We start from the raw sequence: 20,130 nt of genomic DNA on the forward strand, positions 1-20,130 counted from the left end.
TTAACCATTATTCCATTCTCCTGATGTTGCTGCCAGTAATTGCCAGCAGTTTTCGCCCGGTGCGCCCCCCTTAATTTCCAAAGCGAAAAAATATAGCTACAAACGGCAGTTTTTGGACTGTAAAAAGGTCAAAATTTTGAAGGTCGTTCGCTTCGCTCGCTCGCATTCTCCTGATGTTGCTGCCAGTAATTGCCAGCAGTTTTCGTCCGGTGCGCCCCCCTCAATTTCCAAAGCGAAAAAATACAGCCACAAACGACAGTTTTTGGGACTGTAAAATGTCAAAATTTTCAAGCTCACTCGCTTCGCTCGCTCGCATTTAATCATTATGCCATTCTCCTGATGTTGCTGCCAGTAATTGCCGGCAGTTGCGCCCGGTGCGCCCCCCTTAATTTCCAGAGCGAAAAATATAGCTACAAACGGCAGTTTTTGGACTGTGTTGAATGTCAAAATTTTCAAGCTCACTCGCTTCGCTCGCTCGCATTTTAATCATTATTCCATTCTCCTGATGTTGCTGCCAGTAATTGCCAGCAGTTTTCGCCCGGTGCGCCCCCCTTAATTTCCAAAGCGAAAAATATAGCTACAAACGGCAGTTTTGGGATTGTAAAATGTCAAAATTTTGAAGCTCACTCGCTTCGCTCGCTCGCATTTAATCATTGTGCCATTCTCCTTATGTTGCTGCCAGTAACTGCCAGCAGTTTTCGCCCGGTGCGCCCCTTAATTTCCATAGCGAAAAAATACAGCCACAGACGACAGTTTTGGGGACTGTAAAATGTCAACATTTTCAAGCTCACTCGCTTCGCTCCCTCGCATTTAATCATTATTCCATTCTCCTGATGTTGCTGCCAGTAATTTCCGGCAGTTGCGCCCGGTGCGCCCCTTTTAATTTCCAGAGCGAAAAAATACAGCCACAAACGACAGTCTTTGGACTGTAAAATGTCAAAATTTCAAAGCTCGCTAGCATTTAACCGCTATGCAATTCTCTTGATGTTGCTGCCAGTGATTGACAGCAGTTGCGCCCGGTGCGGCCCCCCTTAATTTCCAAAGCGAAAAAGTATAGCTACAAACGGCAGTTTTTAGACTGTAAAATGTCAAAATTTTCAAGCTCGCTCGCTCCGCTCGCTCGCATTTAATCGCCATGCCATTCTCCTGATGTTGCTGCCAGTGATTGACAGCAGTGCGCCCGGTGTGCCCCCCCCCTTAATTTCGAAAGCGAAAAATATAGCTACAAACGGCAGTTTTTGGACTGCAAAATGTCAAAATTTTCAATGCAAAAAGATTTCACCGTGGGAGGGGGATACCCCCCTACCATACCCCCTCCCCCTCCCCCCGCTTGCTTCGCTCCCTCACATCCGCTCCTCCTAAGATCAAATTCTGTCTACGCCGGTGATAGGCCCCATTATTTAGTAGGCCTTCACAGTGATGTCGCGCAGGCGGAGCAAGAGCTGAAATACCACGATTTAGTCATTCAATAATATATTGTGAATATTTCATTTTCTTATTGTTTTTTTAAAGAAAAAAAAAAACAAAATTTCACCAAAAGTGTGCACCAGATCGCTGAATTTCAGGTCTGAAAATGCAAAATCTTCCTCGTGTGAGAGTGGGATCCCCCCCCCCATGCACACCCTCCCCCCGTTCGGTCGTTCCGCTCCCTCTCACAGATATTTCAAAAACAAAACAAAAGTTTTCATACTTTTAAGGTCTGATTTTCCGCCGAAATTCATCTGAGAAGGAAAAAACAAAAGCAACAAGAACTAAAAGTCTTCATATTTTTGCTGCCACTTTCCTCCCACTTTATATTTCATGCAAAAGAGTGGGACATCCGATCCCTGTAAAGTGTGTGTATGTGTGTGTGGGGGCACCAAGCTTCTCCCCCTCCCCCCCCCCCCCCCTCAAGGCTGCGCCGGCCCGGTTATGGGCTTGTAATCGTGGTGATGGTGACCATCCCCCCCACTCCTCAGTACGGATTTACGCCGTTGGAGGGTACCGTCGTCTTTGATGGTGATAAGGCAATCTAGGAACGCTGGTTGATTGTCTTTTGCTTTCTCAATCGTGAACTTGATACACGGGTTGATACAGTTGTTGATATGTGCAAAGAAAGCGTTTAGTTCTGCAGTCTTAATCTTAAGAAAAGTCCGCCGTACAAACCATTCTTTCATCATGGTATTCAAAGCTCTGAATAATTTTAGCGCTCCTTTTTTACTGGACCGGTTTGATTTTGTATTACATCAATACTATTTACTCTCCTATGAAAGTTATCGCTGTCAAAGCCAAGAACAAAATTGCAAACGCATGAGGTTCCCCTGTCGTGGGACATCCATGTTCTATACTCTTATTCCCTGAAATATAATATCCTCACCATCATGCAACTCATTTAAGAAAGCTATAAATGATCATGTTTTGCGTCGGATGTTATGATACCTGACATGACGTGATGTCCCTACATGTATGTTAATGATCATGCATATATTGGGAGGGGGCGTGGGTGGGGAGGAAACATTGGCAGTCGGGATGGGAGGGATAACATTTTAACGGGTTTCTTGCAACTAATTTCTTCTCTCTTCCGAAATCTCATATCAATATTTAAGCATGATGCCCAACTTAAATATCATGATAAAAAAGAAACGAATTTGGACAAGGAAAAGGTGAATGAGGAGAATACATCGAACGTACATTGATACTTGTTCAATTAAGAATTCGAATGATTTTGTAAAAGACAAAATTGAGGGGGAAAAGCTATGTACCCCCGTCTGTATCAGGTTAACACACTTAACACATTATGTTTCCAATGAGCTAATGTACGTGTTTTTACTAAAACGGTGCATGCAGGTTATAGGTAGCGATTGTCGGAAGAGAACTCTACACTCGAACTAATCTGTGAACCCTGGTGTCATTAGTTAGGCCCAGGGAAAGGCATAAAATTGAAAATGCCGCCATGAATATCCTGAACAGTATTGTATAATTATTCAGAGCAGGCACTCATTCAAAGCACAATGTAAGCTGATGTCTTCCACGGCACATAACACACACTTTAGTAATTTCAATTCAATTCAATTCAATCTATTTTCACACCGTATACATGTGTCACAAACCTCTTGTGGGAACAAGTACACTGTTTTGTATACTAGTAATTACATCAAATTAAACAAGGTTGATGGTTACATGGAATGTTACGTGGGGACCTTGAGAATTAAGCACAGCTTGTTAAACAAGGTCCCCTCAAAAAAGAAATATTACATACAGATGAGTGGAAGTGATACACAGTGTATTGCAAAATGAATGAAGGGCTGAGGTGGGAAACAAAAAATACAAAGTACACCATTGCGCAACCTTGTCACAAAATACTAGTACTTGTTACGTAAAACGAAACGTTGTGTGTGTGTGAACCCCAGAATCTTCAGCCTATTGAAGGAGGCAGACTTAACCAAAGAAACGTAGAGATCAGTGTTGTGAACCATGCGAGGTGGTACTTTCTAGTACTTTGCACAGCTGACTACGTCTGTCGATCCTGCACTTTGCGATATGTGGATGACGTCATAAAAACAACGTTAATAAGTTACGTATTGCACTCTTTTTATAGCAGGGTTACAGAGAAACGGATTCCTATTCTGTATTTTCGTAACGGTACCCCACCAACATGGCGCTGAATCAAGCCAATACTAAAGATGGCTCCTTAGTATTGCAAGGAGACAGGTGAGTTTACCCTTAATGTTCTGACTATCAAAAATACCCCTTTTAAAGCCGGGTCCGATCACCATCCGTTGTGTTTGTGAAACACATACGTGATATGGTGCAGTCCCACACGTTGATATTTGCGTATTGTGAAATAATCTCTCATTCAGACCCACCCCTGTTTACTGCGCTACATCACAACAGCTGTAAATTAAACGGACCTTACTCATACACTGACCACAGCAAAGAAATTAGTCAGAGTCATGCTATTGGTATAGGACACATGAGCTACTAGTACATGTGTGAATATGAAAATTAGTATCTTCTAAACAAGGTAAGCTACAGTAAAGCATCACCACCAATACTGCAGAGTGCATAACCCCTGGCCTGCGCGGGGTGCTGTATATCAAACCAGTACAGGTTGGGGATGCTGGTGCGGTTACAGAGTTAGTGCAGTGTCATTGAGTGTAGTCCGCCACGTGCCAGAGCAGAGGCAGAGCACCAATTCACTACCACTGTGCTAATGCAACTCACAATCACATAAATTTCAGTCTTTTTTTTTCTCTCTTTTTTTTTTTTAGGTGGGTCAAACTTCCAATTTGTTGTTACAATAATGTTAGTTCTACCAAACATAATTCAGTCATAACCCAGAACACTTGTCGTGAGAACCTAGAGTATAAAAACACTTCTTGATATGTGAAAACATCAGTTTGACAGAGCATGAGTAGAGCCTAACTGCGACAGCCGCCACACGCAGTGTGGCGGCTGCACCGTGCTCCCATTCAGATCTTCATGTTGAACAAACGGGTGCCTTTGCGGCGCTATATTTCCTTAATTTTTCAACAGAAACTACTAGGAATACCGGTACTTACATGGGTCGATGAAACCTAAATGACTCTCATCGGCGACTGTTTGATGCATTTCATTGCTTGTGATGCACAAAATGATGTCTGATAAGCAGCTCACCGATGTTCACAGAATTCACAATCACTTGCACAAGCGCACAGAATACTTGAACTGTATTGCTAGCCTTTTCTCAAGGCCCTCTCGCTGTAACGGAAGAGCGAACGGACGAGCGAAGCTAGTCCATCCGAGCGCACAGTGCTACCCCACTCGGCTGGGCTCTCCACACCATACAGCGAGAGGGCCTTGACAAAAGGCTACGTATTACTTGCTACAGACGTAAATATTCATAAATGAATGATACACGCCAAAAAAAATAAAATAACAACAACAACATGCTGCTGCAATTTTTTTTTCCGTACCCTTGATACGCCGAAGAAATGTGTTCCAGTAATGCTGCTTGAATCGCTTACAAAATAATAATAATAATAATAATAATAATAATGTCTTGATCATGCACATCAATTAGGTCTTCACACTGAGGTCATGAATATTCATTTACAATGTTACTAGTATTATGTACATCGATGATGCGGCCGATGGGAAAAAAACAAGGAAAAAAGAAAAACAGGCGAAAATACTAGCAATAAAAGCATCAACATTAACTTGTCCTTTTAATACGATTATATAATCGAGACAACTATAAAAAATTATGAATTATGATACATAAAATTTTATAGAAAAAATGCAAAAAAGTCAAAACTTAGTGATAGTTATTGAATTAGGAAATTACTAATGGAATGAGAGGGAAATTACTCAGACGCGGTTCAAGACTTTTGGCCTCAGTTTGGTGTGACTAGGGGGGGGGGGGGGACTCTGACAGTTTTTTCGGAATTTTTCTCCCGTTTTTAACTAAGCCAGCCGTGTAATTGTATACAAAATGATACAGTACTGTACTACAGTATTGCAAACATTGAAAATGAACTGTTTGATGCATATTCATTTCACCTTGTAATTATGCACTGAGTAATTATGCATTATTCATATCCTTGAGCTTCCCTACCGATGACGTCATTATTTACGCATGCGTAGATGCGTGCAAATGGATACACGTTCAAAATGGCAGCAAGGCTCTCCTAACTGGGGCAGGTCGCTTACTCCTAAAAAATGTGGAAAATTTTGCAGTTTCCAGATGAATTGGTGAGAAGAACCAAGCCAATGAAGTAATCTATACTTCAGTTTTGATTGTTACTGTGTTCATTATCGAAATTTAGTTATTGTTTATTTGTGATTGTAGAAGACTGCTAGGAGCAACATCCAACCAAGTTCGAAAGGTAAACTAGAAACAGCAAAATAAACAAATAAAAACCCCGGACATCTGTGTCACCTGATGTTATGCTTGCACTTTACTGGATCTCGACCTGTATAGAATCAGAGAGTGTCTTCGTAACAGTCGCGTGACATTTTCTTGTTCCTTTTTCCTCAACTGTCAGTTGCCTTAAACCATCACCAACGAGGTAGGCATAGAGTATAACCCATATGGCTTACCGGTACAACTGGACCTAATGTTGAATTTTTCTCTTCTTACTTTTGTATCACTATTCTGGGCGAGAGGAGTAGCGACCCTCGCTCGTACTTTTAGCTATGAATGGAACCATGAATACAAATGCCCGACCAAATCCTATACTTCCAGCGGCGGGAGTCCGCAGGAGATTTAATGCTGCGAGGGTTCGAACACGTTCGCAACGCGGACATGATGATGGCGTGCCCTTAAACCCTTCAGGGAGGGGTACGACTGATAGGTGTAAGAAACCCGTGGCAATGTTAAGATGTAAGCAGCCTCTCAAGATGGCCACGTTTAACATCCAAACTCTGACGATGCCAAAGATCGCGGATGGTGACTCAGGGTTAAAGACCGATGAACTGGTCTGGAATATGAAGAAGCAGAGTGTAGAAATATGTGGGATCCAGGAGCACAGACAGGTGCATGAGACAGACAGGATAGATGACATCAACTGCTATAAAGTTGGTCAGGGGTATGAACTCTACACGGCATCAGCATGGAGGAATACAATGCAAGCGGCAATAGGAGGAGTTGGTATTGTTATCGGCAAGATAGCTCAAAGGGCTCTTATTGGTGTAGATCGTATTTCAGACAGGCTGATTAAAGCAACCTTCCAGGGAAATCCTGCATTAACTGTAATTGTTGCATATGCACCATGTGAATATGCAGCTAGCACTGACAAAACTGACTTCGATGACAATCTTCGTCAAGCAATTGAAGCTGTTCCTCGCCATCACTTCTTGGTGGTGCTTGGCGATCTCAACGCACGACTCGGTCCAGATGATGTCCTGTTCACATGCAATGACCAGACGAATGACAATGGCAGACGACTGCTTGATGTGATGGAAGAATATCAGTTATTGGCCACAAACACGCTCTTTCAGAAACGAAAGGGAAAACTATGGACATGGATGTCACCAAACAAGACCACCCATCAGTTAGATTATATTCTGACACGTAAGAAGTGGCGTAAAAGCATCGTTAACAGTGAAGCATATGGGTCCTTTTCCTCTCTCGGATCTGATCACAGGGTGGTGACTGCAACAATAAGACTTAAGGGCGCCGAAAAAGCAGAAAGTGAAAAGAGTGAAATATGCTTGGGAGGATCTAACAACCGACTGTCAATTACAGGAGCAATACGCAGTGGAAATAAGAAACAGATTTCATGTACTCCAGGAGGAGAATGAGTCTGCCACAGAAACGTACCAACGCTTTATTAATGCAAATCAACAAGCAGCAGAAACATGTCTCAAGCAGATCAAAAAGGCTCGGAGGGAGGAGCAAAGCTTAAACCCTAAAGTTACTGTTGCCAGGAAGAAGACGAAAGCTGCATATAGGGCGTTCATCGCAGACAAGGGTGAAGATGGCAAGAGCAGAGAAGAATATGCAAGGACAAGGGAAAACTTGTACAGAACATATGCAATTCTGGATCAGGAAAAATTGCGTAGGCAAATAGCTGAAGTAGAGCAAGCACATGAAAATAGAAAATATGGACTGAGCTGGAAGCTCATCAATGACATCTCCGGACGAAAGGCATCTCAGTCTGTCAGGATTCGAGGTGAAAGTGCAGAAAAGAGAGTTGCGACCTGGTACTCACACTTCAAGAACCTCTTGGGCAACCCTCCTGAGCTTCTAGAAAGTAATGAACCAATAACACCTATTTTTAGTGACCTTCCCATACCAGATGGTCCGTTTACGATGAGTGAGTACACGAAGGCTAAAGCAGAAATGAAGAACAACAAAAGCAGTGGGGAGGATGGGGTAGCCCCTGAAGTTCTGAAATATGTTCCTGTGGATGATATTATCTTAGAATTTATCAACCGCTCATATGAGGATGGGGACCAGCCGGAACAGTGGTCTACACTTAACATCATCCCAGTACCAAAGTCAGGGGATCTCTCCCAGACTGACAACTACCGTGGGATTTGTCTGAGCTCAGTAGTATCCAAAACATATAACAGAATGATCTTGAACCGCATCAGACCCTACATTGATCCACTGCTTAGGGACTCCCAGAATGGCTTCCGACAGGAACAATCGACTGTAGGACAGATCCTAGCACTTAGAAGAATACTTGAAGGAGTGAGAGATAGGAGCCTCCCTGCAGTGATCACATTTATCGATTTCAAGAAGGCCTTTGACAGCATCCATCGGGGGAAGCTCCTAGAGATTCTCAACGCTTATGGCATTCCTGAGAAACTAGTTCGTGCGATTGATGTCATTTACTCCAAGACGCATGCAAAGGTGTGCTCGCCTGATGGAGAGACAGAGTATTTTGAAATACTGGCTGGGGTACTTCAAGGAGACACATTGGCACCCTTTCTGTTTATCGTAGCCCTTGACTATGCTTTGAGGCTTGCCATCAGTGGCAAGGAGGAGGAGCTTGGATTTACATTGGTGCCCCGTCAAAGCCGTCGTGTTCCGCCCGTAATGGTCACTGACCTTGATTTTGCTGACGATATTGCCTTAATATCAGATACAACTGAAAAGGCAATGAAGGGAGCTGCTATTTGCAGTGGAAAAGGAGTGCAAGAAGATTGGTCTACGGCTCAATGCAAAGAAGACAAAGGTGATGGCATTTAATATCGACGATACCACTATCACAACCTTAGACGGCGCAGTACTCGATGTGAAGAACGACTTCAAGTATCTGGGCTCCTGGATTGCCTCGACAGAACAAGACATCAGGATCAGACGTGGCCACGCATGGAATGCTTTGCACAGTATGAGGAAAGTGTGGAAATCTCAGCTTAGCGACGACATAAAACGGCGACTTTTTGTCACAACAGTTGAGTCTGTATTACTGTATGGAGCAGAGACGTGGACACTTACAGCCAGACAAGAGAAAGCATTGGACGGAGTGTACACACGCATGCTCAGGATAGCCCTTAATGTGTCATGGAGTGACTACGTTAGAAATGATGATTTGTATGGTACATTGCCAAAGGTGTCTGACAAAGTGCGTGAGAGAAGGATGCGATTAGCGGGACACTGTGTGCGACACCCTGAGCTATCTGCGAATTCCCTCGTACTCTGGGAACGTAAACAGGGAACTGCAAAACGAGGGAGATGTAAGGCCACTTTAATCAGTGTCCTGAAGAAGGATGCAGGCCTTGAAAGCATTAATGACCTACGGACAGTCATGTTAAATAGAGAGGTTTGGAGGCGCAACTTTGTTTATGGAACCCGAGTTGGCATCGGCTGAAGCAAGTACATATTATAGCAAGTACATGCCCTCGAATAAGTAGTAGTAGTAGTAGTAGTTATTTGTGAAGTCGCCGCATGTGGCAATAGGGGAGCTATTCGTTATTCTCACATAAGCGAAACTGCGGGGAAGCCGCCAGGACCGCGCCTGGCGACGCGGTCTCCGGGGCTAGAGTAGAGCCATGCTCCATCACATTGATTTTGACAACCAAATACACCTCTGTTAGTGTTAATAGTACTAGAACTATATTCATAGTATGTAAACTGAAGATGTTTATCCAATAATAAAAGCGGGAAGTTACACTGTGAAGTAGAAAATAAAAAGAAGACGGATATCATGCGTGGATCGCTTGTAAGTTGCATTATGTACTATTGTACTTTGGAGTCTATAGATCGATGATTGAATGTATGTAAGGACTTAACCTGGGTATTACCCAAGTTTTCACAGTCAAACAGTTAGTGTCACCATGGTGGTTGCAATTATTGCCCATTGCTATTGTTACAAACTTGTTACAACAGTGTCCAACAACAGACAAATACACTGTAAGTGATCTTTAAATGCCTGTAGATGATCAAATGACATATTAAACTATCACTAAAATTTGTATTTTTTGTTCTTCTTTTTTTTTTAATAGCACTTTTAATATGTGTACAGCACTGAAATCATTCTGGTCACAGTAATCTTCATAATTTCCATTTCTGTTTATGTTACTCCCATTTTGTTGATGTGTTCAACTAGTGAAAACAAGAGAGGGAAAAAAAAGACAATTCCAGAAAATGGATGAAAAATGAAATAAGTGTCCAAGAGTAATGAAGGGTAAAACAAAGTGGGAAGGCTTTGAACAAGATCATTTTTCATTTTGCAAAAATGTACAGCATTGCGATTAAGCCATATGTGCGTATTACTGTACATTGCAATGCTAGTATACTATTTTCAAGCCAATGGGGCTTTTCATTATAGATGAATGTAGGGCATAAACATGAAGTTGCAACTGATTGACAAATTGCCCTCCATCGCCATTGATAAATTTCATGAATTTGAAAAACATGAAGTTGTTCAGTTAAAGAACAGACCCAGCGATATGCTTATGTACATGCTCTGTATACAAAACAATACGATATTCTGTTGATGGGACTTTGAACAATCTCTCTTGATAATTCTCCTTCATGCAGGGTGATACTGATGCAGGATGGTGTGGAAGCCACATTTGAAATGACCCCCATGGTTGATCACTTCAAGGGAACCAAGAAAGGCACTGTTTACCTGACATCACTGGTGGTGAGTCTTAGCAGAGTCAGTCTTGGATGTTTTGCTGACAACCTTTTTGTAGCTAGAAACCACAATGTAAATTCTACAATTTGGAGATCCCTTTGGTTTTTGCTATTGTTGCATTGTATGATGATTGTTATGCCAACAGCCGTTTATGGTCAGAAACACTGATGTGAATTACAATCTGCATTTTGTAAGTGTGTCTGCTGCTTGGTAATATTAGGTTTTTACATAAAATGTACATTACAAAATGTAAGTGTACATTGTATAATTTCTGGGAAAACTGAAACAACTGAACAAGTCTGATTGAAGTAATGTTTTGTTTTCATAATGTGTATCAGTTTACTTGCTCTGTAGTCACTGGGAAAAAGTGAAACTTTCACTCTGAGGAAATCATAGACAATGTGCTTGAAATGTGAGAAATGTAGTATCGATTCTTTGGAATTGAATCGTGAAATATTACAATTACTTGTAACTATGCTCTTTTGCAATGTGTAGAAGTGCTGCAAGTGTAAATCATGCAATTCTGTGTCCACTCTGACAGTTTTTTAAATATTTGTGTTTTCTTTTTTTTCTAGATGGCATTTGTGCCCAAGTCAGGGTTGATGAAGTCACTGACCGTCCCATTTGCCAATCTAAAGAATCTGGAGGTCAAACAGCCAATGTTTGGAGCCAACTATTTGACTGGGAACATTCTTGCACAGCCAAATGGTAGGTATTCAGGTTCAGCTTTTATAGTAAGGAGATTATGTTTCAAGCACACTTGCAGAGCACTGTAAAGTAAGATATTTAAAGGGATGGTATAGTATTGGTGGAAATGAGGATTGGGCTTTTAACTTTTTGCGAGATACTAAAAAACCATCTATGAAATAGTACAGAGCATACCATACTAAGAGGAATTCAAAGTTGATTTGATGAAAATCGGTTTTAGAATGGTTGAGAAATAAAAAAACAAAGGAAAACAAAGCGATCGTAAGAAAAGGTGGGTCCCACCTTTTATTGGGATCGCACCGTTTTGGCTATCTCAGCCATTTCAAAACCAATTTTCATCAAATAAATGTTGAATTCCTCTTGGAATTACATGCCCTTTCACATATCATAAGAGATTTCTAATTATGTCACAAAAAAATGTTAGAAATCTGAAATAACGTCTCAACCAAAACTATAAAATGATCCCTGTAAATTGCAGCATGAAATTTTTCGCAAATTGGAGCTGACAGCCTTTTTTGTGGCATGAAGTTTTTACAAATTGCCACTGGCATTCAAATCATATAGTGTAGACAAAAACTTTTGCATGCATTTTGATTTCACGAATCTTAGCTCATGAAATTAGCGAAATGAAAATGCACATAAACATTGCTGGTTTTACAGTAATTCTTCATAAAGTTGATCTTGTAATGTTAGATCATGTGGACTGGCGAAATTGGAACACAAATCAAAATGATTTTATCAAATGACACTGTATATATAATTGAAGCATGCATTGGTAATGCATGTAGATGTACCTCCATGGATGGATGTTTTAGACATTCCACAATCCATTGCCAAAATTAAGAGTGAATGGAGTGCATGCACTCTCGATGACATTACATCTAGATAAGAAGATCTATGAATGAATAATATAATTGCTGTATGTTACTTGGAATATTTAGATTAGTTTGCATGCTGACCTATGACTTGATCAGTATGTGTAACATGTGACCGAGATTCCTTGATATAAATCTGCTAATATTGTACAGAGAACTGCAAATAAGATTTTTCACAGCTGAAAAAAGCAATACACAGTTTGAAGGTTTTGTGTCTAATATCTTACTAATTGTTTGAATTTCAAAGTTTAAGGATGTTTTGAAATTTGAAATTGGATGTATTACTTTTTTAAAACAGGTGGCTTTGAAGGCAAGGTGAAGTTCAAGATGGTTTTCAATAACGGTGGTGCTATCGACATGGCTCAGGGTCTTATGAAAGCAGTCAAACGAGGTTAGTGTCATATTGTGTCAATTTGAACCAGGTTTTATTTTCATCTTTTTTTACAAACGTGTAACCATAACAATATATTTGAACATTCACTGTGATGATAAATATGGAATCCCAAGTCAAAAGAATGTGACATTGTACCTTTTCCCTGGCTTGAGGAGATGAAAGCCACTTAGAATATCAGGGTGTTGTGATGCATAGTCTGAATGACCAAAGGATCAGTGATACAAAGGAGAAGTGATCCACTATGAACACGGCGGCACCCTGGTCACAGAGATTGATATTGTGGTGTTTCTAGCCTCAGGTAAAGGAAGGCATTATTTGTGCTTAATTGTGATGATTACTGTATACGCTGTTATTTTCGCGTACAGATATTTTCGCAATTGATGAGGTGGCAGACATTTTCGCGAGATGTTGTTTTCGCGAATCGATGCCGATGCTCACATTAATGCTCTATTAACAAAGCGCATGGAGACAATTTCGTGTGTTGTTAAATTCGTGATCCAACTGTGATTCGCGAAATTCGCAAAAATAACAGCTTATACAGTATGTTGATGAATACAGTAACGATGATGGCAATTAGATGTGATGATGGTAATTATGATAATGATGATAAGAATAATGCATGTATTTCATACAGTTGCCTTACTGATTCTGAGCATTTTCTTGTGAGAAAAATCAACTCGGTGAGCACATCTCAAGCATTGTCATAAAACACAGCATGGATGCAGCACTACTCCCTCTAGAGGATGAGGTGTGTGAGCCTGTGAGGATCACTTCCAATCTACACAGATCATATAAGTGATCTGCATCAAATTGAATAGTAAGACTGTGTGTGATGTACTACTGGAAATCATGGCATCACACTGAAGCTGATAGTTTTGTTAATTTAATACTTGAGTTGTATTCTAGCCAGTTACCGTGGCACTTCCTTCAGCACTAGGCTGGTTCCTCATCAGCTGTGTACCAATAGAAGGATGCTTGCTCATCAAATGAAAACTATTTGTGCTATTCATTGTTCCAGCCCATCACGCCTCTCAACCTGCGCCAGCAGTGAACCCCATGCCTGGCGCATACCCTGCCCCATATCCAGGGGCCTACCCGGGGGCCTACCCAGGGGCCTACCCTGCTGCGGCGCCACCACAGCCGGGCTACCAGAATGGTGCCTGCTATCCCCCTCAGCCGGGACTGTACCAACCACCAACTGCTTATCCACCAGGTAATATCGTCTGTGTGTCGCTGACTCCAAATACAGATTGCAGTCAGAAAATATTTGATCCCTCATATACTGTGTAATTGCCCTTTAACCTGTAAATCACATTTTATGATGTTCTCATAGCTTTTTTCCGCACTTTCTTATAACTTTATTTTTCAATGTTTTGACAAACAGCTAAACAGGTGTTTCCAATAGAGTTTCACTTACATATGAGATGCGAAGCTCTGATTGTATTGAATAGAATGAATTGCAAATACGTATAAATGACACTACATTCTTGATTTTGACAGCATTCTGTATAAAATAATGATGTTTTTGATCTCTTGCTGAATTAGATATTTGTATTTCATGTCACAAAGATCTGTGAGTAGATAATTGATATACTTCTTAAGCAAGCACATTCATGTGGATTTTATACTACCTGCTGGTAACTATTTTACCTAAAAGAACAAAACAAAACAAACAAAACATGCATGTTGATCGATACCTCCTGCCGATATTTATTTTGAGTGAATACAAAGTTTAGTCAACCTATATAGCTCTTAACAACCATTTGCAGTGGCAGTGTTTAGAGATAATTGTTTTAAATTTCGTTCTTCATTTTTTGTCCTTGTTGTTTTGTGTTACTTCTCTCATCAGCCCAGCCCATGCAGCCCCCACCACCCTATGTAGGAGCAGCGCCCCCTACTGGTGAGTATCTGTCAGGTGCTACACTTACTGATGCCTGTGTGTCTCATGCCTCATCATTGTTCACTTGAACTGACTGTTCAGCCATTTATGAATGTGTGTGTTGACATACAGTCACACCAAAGCATATTGGATATAAAATGTGCTTGTGACAGATCATGTGATCAACCCTTACTGTGCTTTCTTCACCACTTGGCGTAGGTGTCTGGAAACTAATTGTCCATAAAATGACTGATTACCTAGTCCCCTTAATCCCTCCTATGTGACCATGTCTTTCCTGTTGTTCTGATGCACATTGCTACACCTTCGTGGGCTTGCTAATCTTTAACTACATCAAGTTTCGATGGATTGCTGAATGCTAATAACAAATCTTGGCAAGATAAAAGCAATGTGCTCAGCACATAAAAAGAGTCAAGATCAGTCCTAATCCTTTCTCCAACTGTGTGCTGAAAGTCTGCTGTCAGATCCAAGCAATGTTCTAAATCCAAGCAGAGGTGGACAATGAGATATATTACAAGCAATGAATAGATTTTAGACCTACTTGCATATGAGACATCAAAAAAAGGTAGATGTCTTGACTTGTTTTTGATGTGTTGCAGATTATGGGAGCCATTTTTTTTCTTTGCAGAGGAACAGCTCCTATGGTGTGCCTACCTTGTAGTTTTCTGTCAGGATGGCGTGTGTATGCTTTTACAAAATGTGTCCTTTTATTACGACGTACAAATTCATCTTAAGATTGTCCATTCTCATTTCTGTTTTTTCTCTATATTCGATCCCCTCCAGCTCCGCCACAGACTGCGTACTGGGATCCCAGCAACCAGAATGTCTACATTCCTGAGCAGAGTCAGCCGGTAAATGTTCTCCTTTGTCACTGGCAGATGCTTTTAGTCATATCTTGTTTCCCTTATCTCATATCACAGTCCAACCTCTGTTATCTCTCCATCTCTTATCCGGACTCCTCTATTATGCGGGTGTGCCCACGCATTGAAAACAAAAAAAAACAAAAAAAAACAAAAAGACTTTACCAAGAGACTTGTGTGTCACAGGAGTAATTCTGACATACTTTTGTTGACCCTGACCTCTTTCAAATTGTGTAATTATATATTCTATATGAAAACAATAAAAATGCTAAAGCATAAAACTATTAAAAAGAGGACGAGCGGTTTCAGGCATTTTAGGGAGTAATAAGATGGGCGGTTTTGGGCGGTTAAATGACTAGTGGGTTAACTGTGTATCAAATATGATATTGTTCTCCCCATATGGAATATCTGTGGAGTTTTCCTGTGTGCTAACTTGTTCATTGTGACTAGTTATGTGGCCACAGTAACTTCATCCAGCTGAAGGGATAGGACAGAGAATGTTCAAATAAGTTCATTGTGAAGAAAAACAAAGTTCATACAGGAAAGGGGAAAAGACAGATGCTATCCAGTCCATTGCTGTCCTGTTTTCACACCTCTGAGTGTACACTCACATGATAAGGGGTCCATAATGAGCAAACTGTCTTCCAGAAAATCCTACCCTTCACATACCAAATGCCAGCTCTTTAACCCATTGAAGACTAGTCCCGAGAATACTTGGGCAGGTATTTATCGGAAATGTGTGTTGTAGCAAAGTCAGTCAGTCCTCAATGGGTTAAGTCATTAGGGACCCATCTTGGAAATGCTTTAGCTGGTGGTGTTAAAACACTATTTATAATTCATTTAGTGATTTCTTTTCCTGTAATACAATCTCAAATATTTCGTATGGATCCGTAAAGAAACTTTAATTTTCAATGTCAAACAGCACATGTTTAAATGAATCGAGTCCGATGAGAAAAATGAAAATAGAAGAACATTACATTATGAACAGCATATGGGAATAGCATGAGTTTCAATGTGTGTGTCCAAGGTCTCTAGACGTGCATGGAAATGGCGACATTAATGTGCCAATCCCTTCAGCAGTTTCTAACACCCTGTACCTTGACCTTTATGATCTCATGAATATTCAAAAGAATGAACCCCACTAGAGACTAAGCCTCCTGTTAGTATTAAGTATTCCTGCAGCTGTCAGGTTTCATTCACCAGCACTTCAGTGTATACCTGAACTCTACCTCTCTGTTCGTTAGAGTTTTTGCAGCACTTTTTGAGAAATCCAACATGTGCTTACATTGATTATATTTCACTTCTTTTGTTTGCTTTTGTTCTTTATACATATTTGAGACTGCTGTGCTAGTTGTTGTACACTACGAAGTGAAATATGGGGCAAGGCCGCTTTTGAAATTAATTTATCAAAATATATGCTGACAATGGAACTTTTACAGCCCTATATACATGCTCATGCACTATAGCTGTTGGTTGGGTTGGGCTGAGTTGGGTTGGGTTTAAGGGTGTACCGTCATAGAATGTGTACAGATTGAAATCAAGGCTTTGCTTTCTGATGAGTGCATCCCTTTAAGTGTTTTCCTTGTCACTCTAGGGATCAGCATAGATCTTTTAACAATGTTTTAACCATGAATAGTGATTTCTATATCCAAGTATTTATATCTTACAATTGTGACCATTGTGTATGATAGTCACATACCGTATACACCATAAATTTTGCAAGCTTTTATTTTTGTGAATCTCACTAGTCGGGTGCTGTTTAACACACAAAGTTATCAACTCTGATCCTAATATGAATACATCATGCATGTGTACACTTCTCTCTTCAAAACTGCACTCCACAATCACAAATGTAACCACTTGTAAAATTGCTGCAAAGTCCTGATAGACGAGAAAATTAGACTTGTTAGATTTATGGTGTATACAATAGCTGTACCTAAGGTTTGTCTGACTGACTGATGTCATAACCAGTTTTAAAGAGAATTAAAGGACTTGAAAACAAAAGGGAACAAAACGGAGCAAGAGAGTTTGGAAACTTATGATGGCAAATTATATGGTCACTCAACCAGCTAACATTGTTTTGCTAACATGGTAATAAATGTGAGCAAGCTTGTACACATAAGAGTGGTGTCCACAGTGAACCTACAGTGTAGCTGCAGTTTATCCCTTGTCCATCTTGTACGTAATGTATGGTGTATTATTTTATCTTGTTATTTTTGTTCTCTGCACAGACGGCCCCTCCTCCTCCATACACAGAGAAGCCGAAGACGGAGTAGATCCAGTTGAGACATTCCCTGATCACCCAGCGATACTGAAGACGCGTGTACAGTGGCCAGCAGCAAACGATGCATTGGAGCAAAGGACCCTGGGAACGGTCATCACTTGCCGGGACCCTAGGGAGTCACTGGGGCCACTGAAGTGAGGAAAATGGCTTTGAAAAGCTGCTGCAGTGTGTTCAGCTCATTATTCATCCATGCTTGAGTTGTATATGCATCTCATCAAAAATTCATGTATGTATTTCAAGGGTAGTCAAGGTAGCCACATATTAGCACTGTGGGTATGCAGTTGTGTCATATTATGATAGCCTATCGTATAACAAGATATAATGAACTCAATGTATTAAAGAAAAAAACACTATCAATGGTTTTTGGTGCAGGAAAAGGCATTATGGCAAAAATCATATCGATGATATCAAAATGAAAGCATCATTAAACTTTCAGCTCTCATTAAGCATGCAGGCATGGCTGTGTTGCTGTTATGAACATTGAAAGTACAATTTTTTCCTGAGTCATAGTTACCAAAATTGGTTCTCTGGGTGGCTCTGACATTATGGAAATTAATGTTCTGTGATAAAGCTAAACAAAGGAATATGACATGTACCGACAGAAAAAATGATGATACATTACAAACGTGTAGTAGGAGTAGCGACCTGTTATTCCAACTTTGAATGATAGATGACCAACTACCATAAAAGTGAGAAAAAGTCTGAATTAGACCACTGTCTAAAAAGGGCAGAGCTCTGTAGCTCAGGTACAAGTCATGAGACAAGGAATGTGGTCCACAGTTTATTACCAGAAATCAACAGGATGAAAGTTGTTCTGAATTGTAGTTCATGTTTGGTGCCAAAAAGTGAATGCATTTCAGCAGATTTAGAAGTACATATTAGCATAATCTGTTGAAATGTCAGCATTCTTGTCCTATATATTGATACTATGTAAAGAATATCACATATTTATTGCAGTACAGTGACATCAACTGTTGGATCATTTTGACAGAAGGCCCACCTGTCGAAGATGCTTACGAACTTAGTCAGTACCAAAATTCAAGGGTGACCTGTTCATAACAACTGCTTTTTTCTGTTCCTCTGAGAGTGAGGTTTAGAGGCAGGTTTGACCTTTATAGACGCATGGTAGTTCCAGAAACACTATGGCACATAGTGATTTGATATGCCTCAATGCATCATTTGACTTGTCACCTGCCATCATTTCCTGTGTCATGTCATGGAAAAGCGTACACACCAATGTTAACCATTGAACGGTAACTGGGTAAGCCCTCAGGGTTGGGTCATCTTTTGTGACATACTAGAACTAAAAATCCAGGCCTCATCAAAACCAAGCAAATATCTACCAGTGATGACTTCAGAAAGGAAACAGTATCCCACCAGGTTCTACTGCTCAAGCATCATGGATTTTGCAATTTCAGACTAGAGAATTTATTGCCAATGTTATTTGAATCTGATGTCCATATGACGGAGGTAAGAAAATTAATGTGCGATGCAACAAATCCAAGATTTGATTTAAACATTCATCTCTAGAGAAGGGGGCAAGTTCATATGGACACATTAATGCTGAACCGCATTTGAAGTGGTCTTCATTGTGACATGAAAAAGTTGATACCTCCATTACACGAACATCATGCAATTTGTTGATCCAACCTGATGGACTGACCCAACTAAAACCCCAAATGACCTTCTCATGTCCTTGATAAGACACTGAAGGTCTTCAATCCTGTATTGTGATTTACTTTGATTTTTTCATGGTGTGTAATTGATCACTAGTTTCCCAGTTGATGATTTTACACTAATGCTGCATACTAGAGTAGTCTCATGCTTGCCTCTGAACAAAAACACATTTTGAGAAAAAAATAGAATACATTGGCGATGTGGTCTGAAAGAGGATTTAGAGAGATGAACATGTATTCTCGAAATATTCAAATAAAAAAAAGATGAATGTCCAGATGATTCTAGCTCTGTGCTATAGTGTTGAGGATCTGTGTGCTTTCAGGGGCAGGAATTTTTCACCTGCTGCTATATTTAAAGAGGAAAAAATGACAAAGTTAAGGCAAAAACTCTAGCTGAGGTACATGCATTAGTCTATTAATGATTTGATTTGTGAGGGAAATAAAAGAAAACTATATATCGTCGCTGGGGTGGCAAGATCTTGTATCTCAAATTTTGGTGAAATTGACATTTTTGGATCAATGGTCAGATAATCAGTTGAGTGATGTCCTGTCCAAATCCTAGCTGTCTGACCCCAAAAATAAAGCCACCACGGCATGTCAAAGGAAAGGCTATCCCATTTGATGCAGTGCTTTGGCTGTCATATTTTTTGCTCTCCTGAACATTTGACATTTTGTAGATACGAGGTCTTGTCGCCCTAGCGACCATGTGTACATTATATATTATACATTATATTAGTTTATATTACTGGCGCATTGAGGGATAGAGATGCATTTGTAGAACAATCACTTTTTAAATTGATGTTTGTACACACTTGTAACATTCAAAGCTGTATGTTAAGTTAGCAATACGTATGTAAAATATTTATCCTTTAGAAAATTTATA

The 20,130-nt window shown here is 40.3% G+C and overlaps 1 protein-coding gene across 1 annotated transcript; it reads left to right on the top strand.

The window, feature by feature from the left end:
* Nucleotides 1-3,552: 3,552 nt before the first annotated feature.
* LOC139735958 (WW domain-binding protein 2-like) lies at nucleotides 3,553-19,674 on the top strand. The gene is made up of 8 exons (XM_071646712.1): nucleotides 3,553-3,690; nucleotides 10,454-10,559; nucleotides 11,129-11,261; nucleotides 12,435-12,527; nucleotides 13,549-13,743; nucleotides 14,380-14,430; nucleotides 15,211-15,278; nucleotides 17,519-19,674. Exons 1-8 carry the CDS (start codon nucleotides 3,635-3,637, stop codon nucleotides 17,561-17,563), a joined length of 747 nt encoding a protein of 248 aa, XP_071502813.1. The 5' UTR covers nucleotides 3,553-3,634; the 3' UTR covers nucleotides 17,564-19,674.
* Nucleotides 19,675-20,130: the final 456 nt, after the last annotated feature.

The sequence above is a fragment of the Diadema antillarum genome, unplaced genomic scaffold (assembly GCF_040938485.1).
Source record: "Diadema antillarum isolate AM-2024a unplaced genomic scaffold, OU_Dant_1.0 seq00000615_RagTag, whole genome shotgun sequence".
Taxonomy (NCBI): domain Eukaryota; kingdom Metazoa; phylum Echinodermata; class Echinoidea; order Diadematoida; family Diadematidae; genus Diadema; species Diadema antillarum.

What these genes read in the sequence shown, in the direction of transcription:
- LOC139735958 (XM_071646712.1), top strand. Translation starts at nt 3,635, where the DNA reads ATGGCGCTGAATCAAGCCAATACTAAAGATGGCTCCTTAGTATTGCAA. An exon ending in TATGAAAGCAGTCAAACGAG is followed by an intron (nt 12,528 to 13,548) that starts GTTAGTGTCATA and finishes TCATTGTTCCAG; the next exon opens with CCCATCACGCCTCTCAACCT. An exon ending in ACCAACTGCTTATCCACCAG is followed by an intron (nt 13,744 to 14,379) that starts GTAATATCGTCT and finishes TTCTCTCATCAG; the next exon opens with CCCAGCCCATGCAGCCCCCA.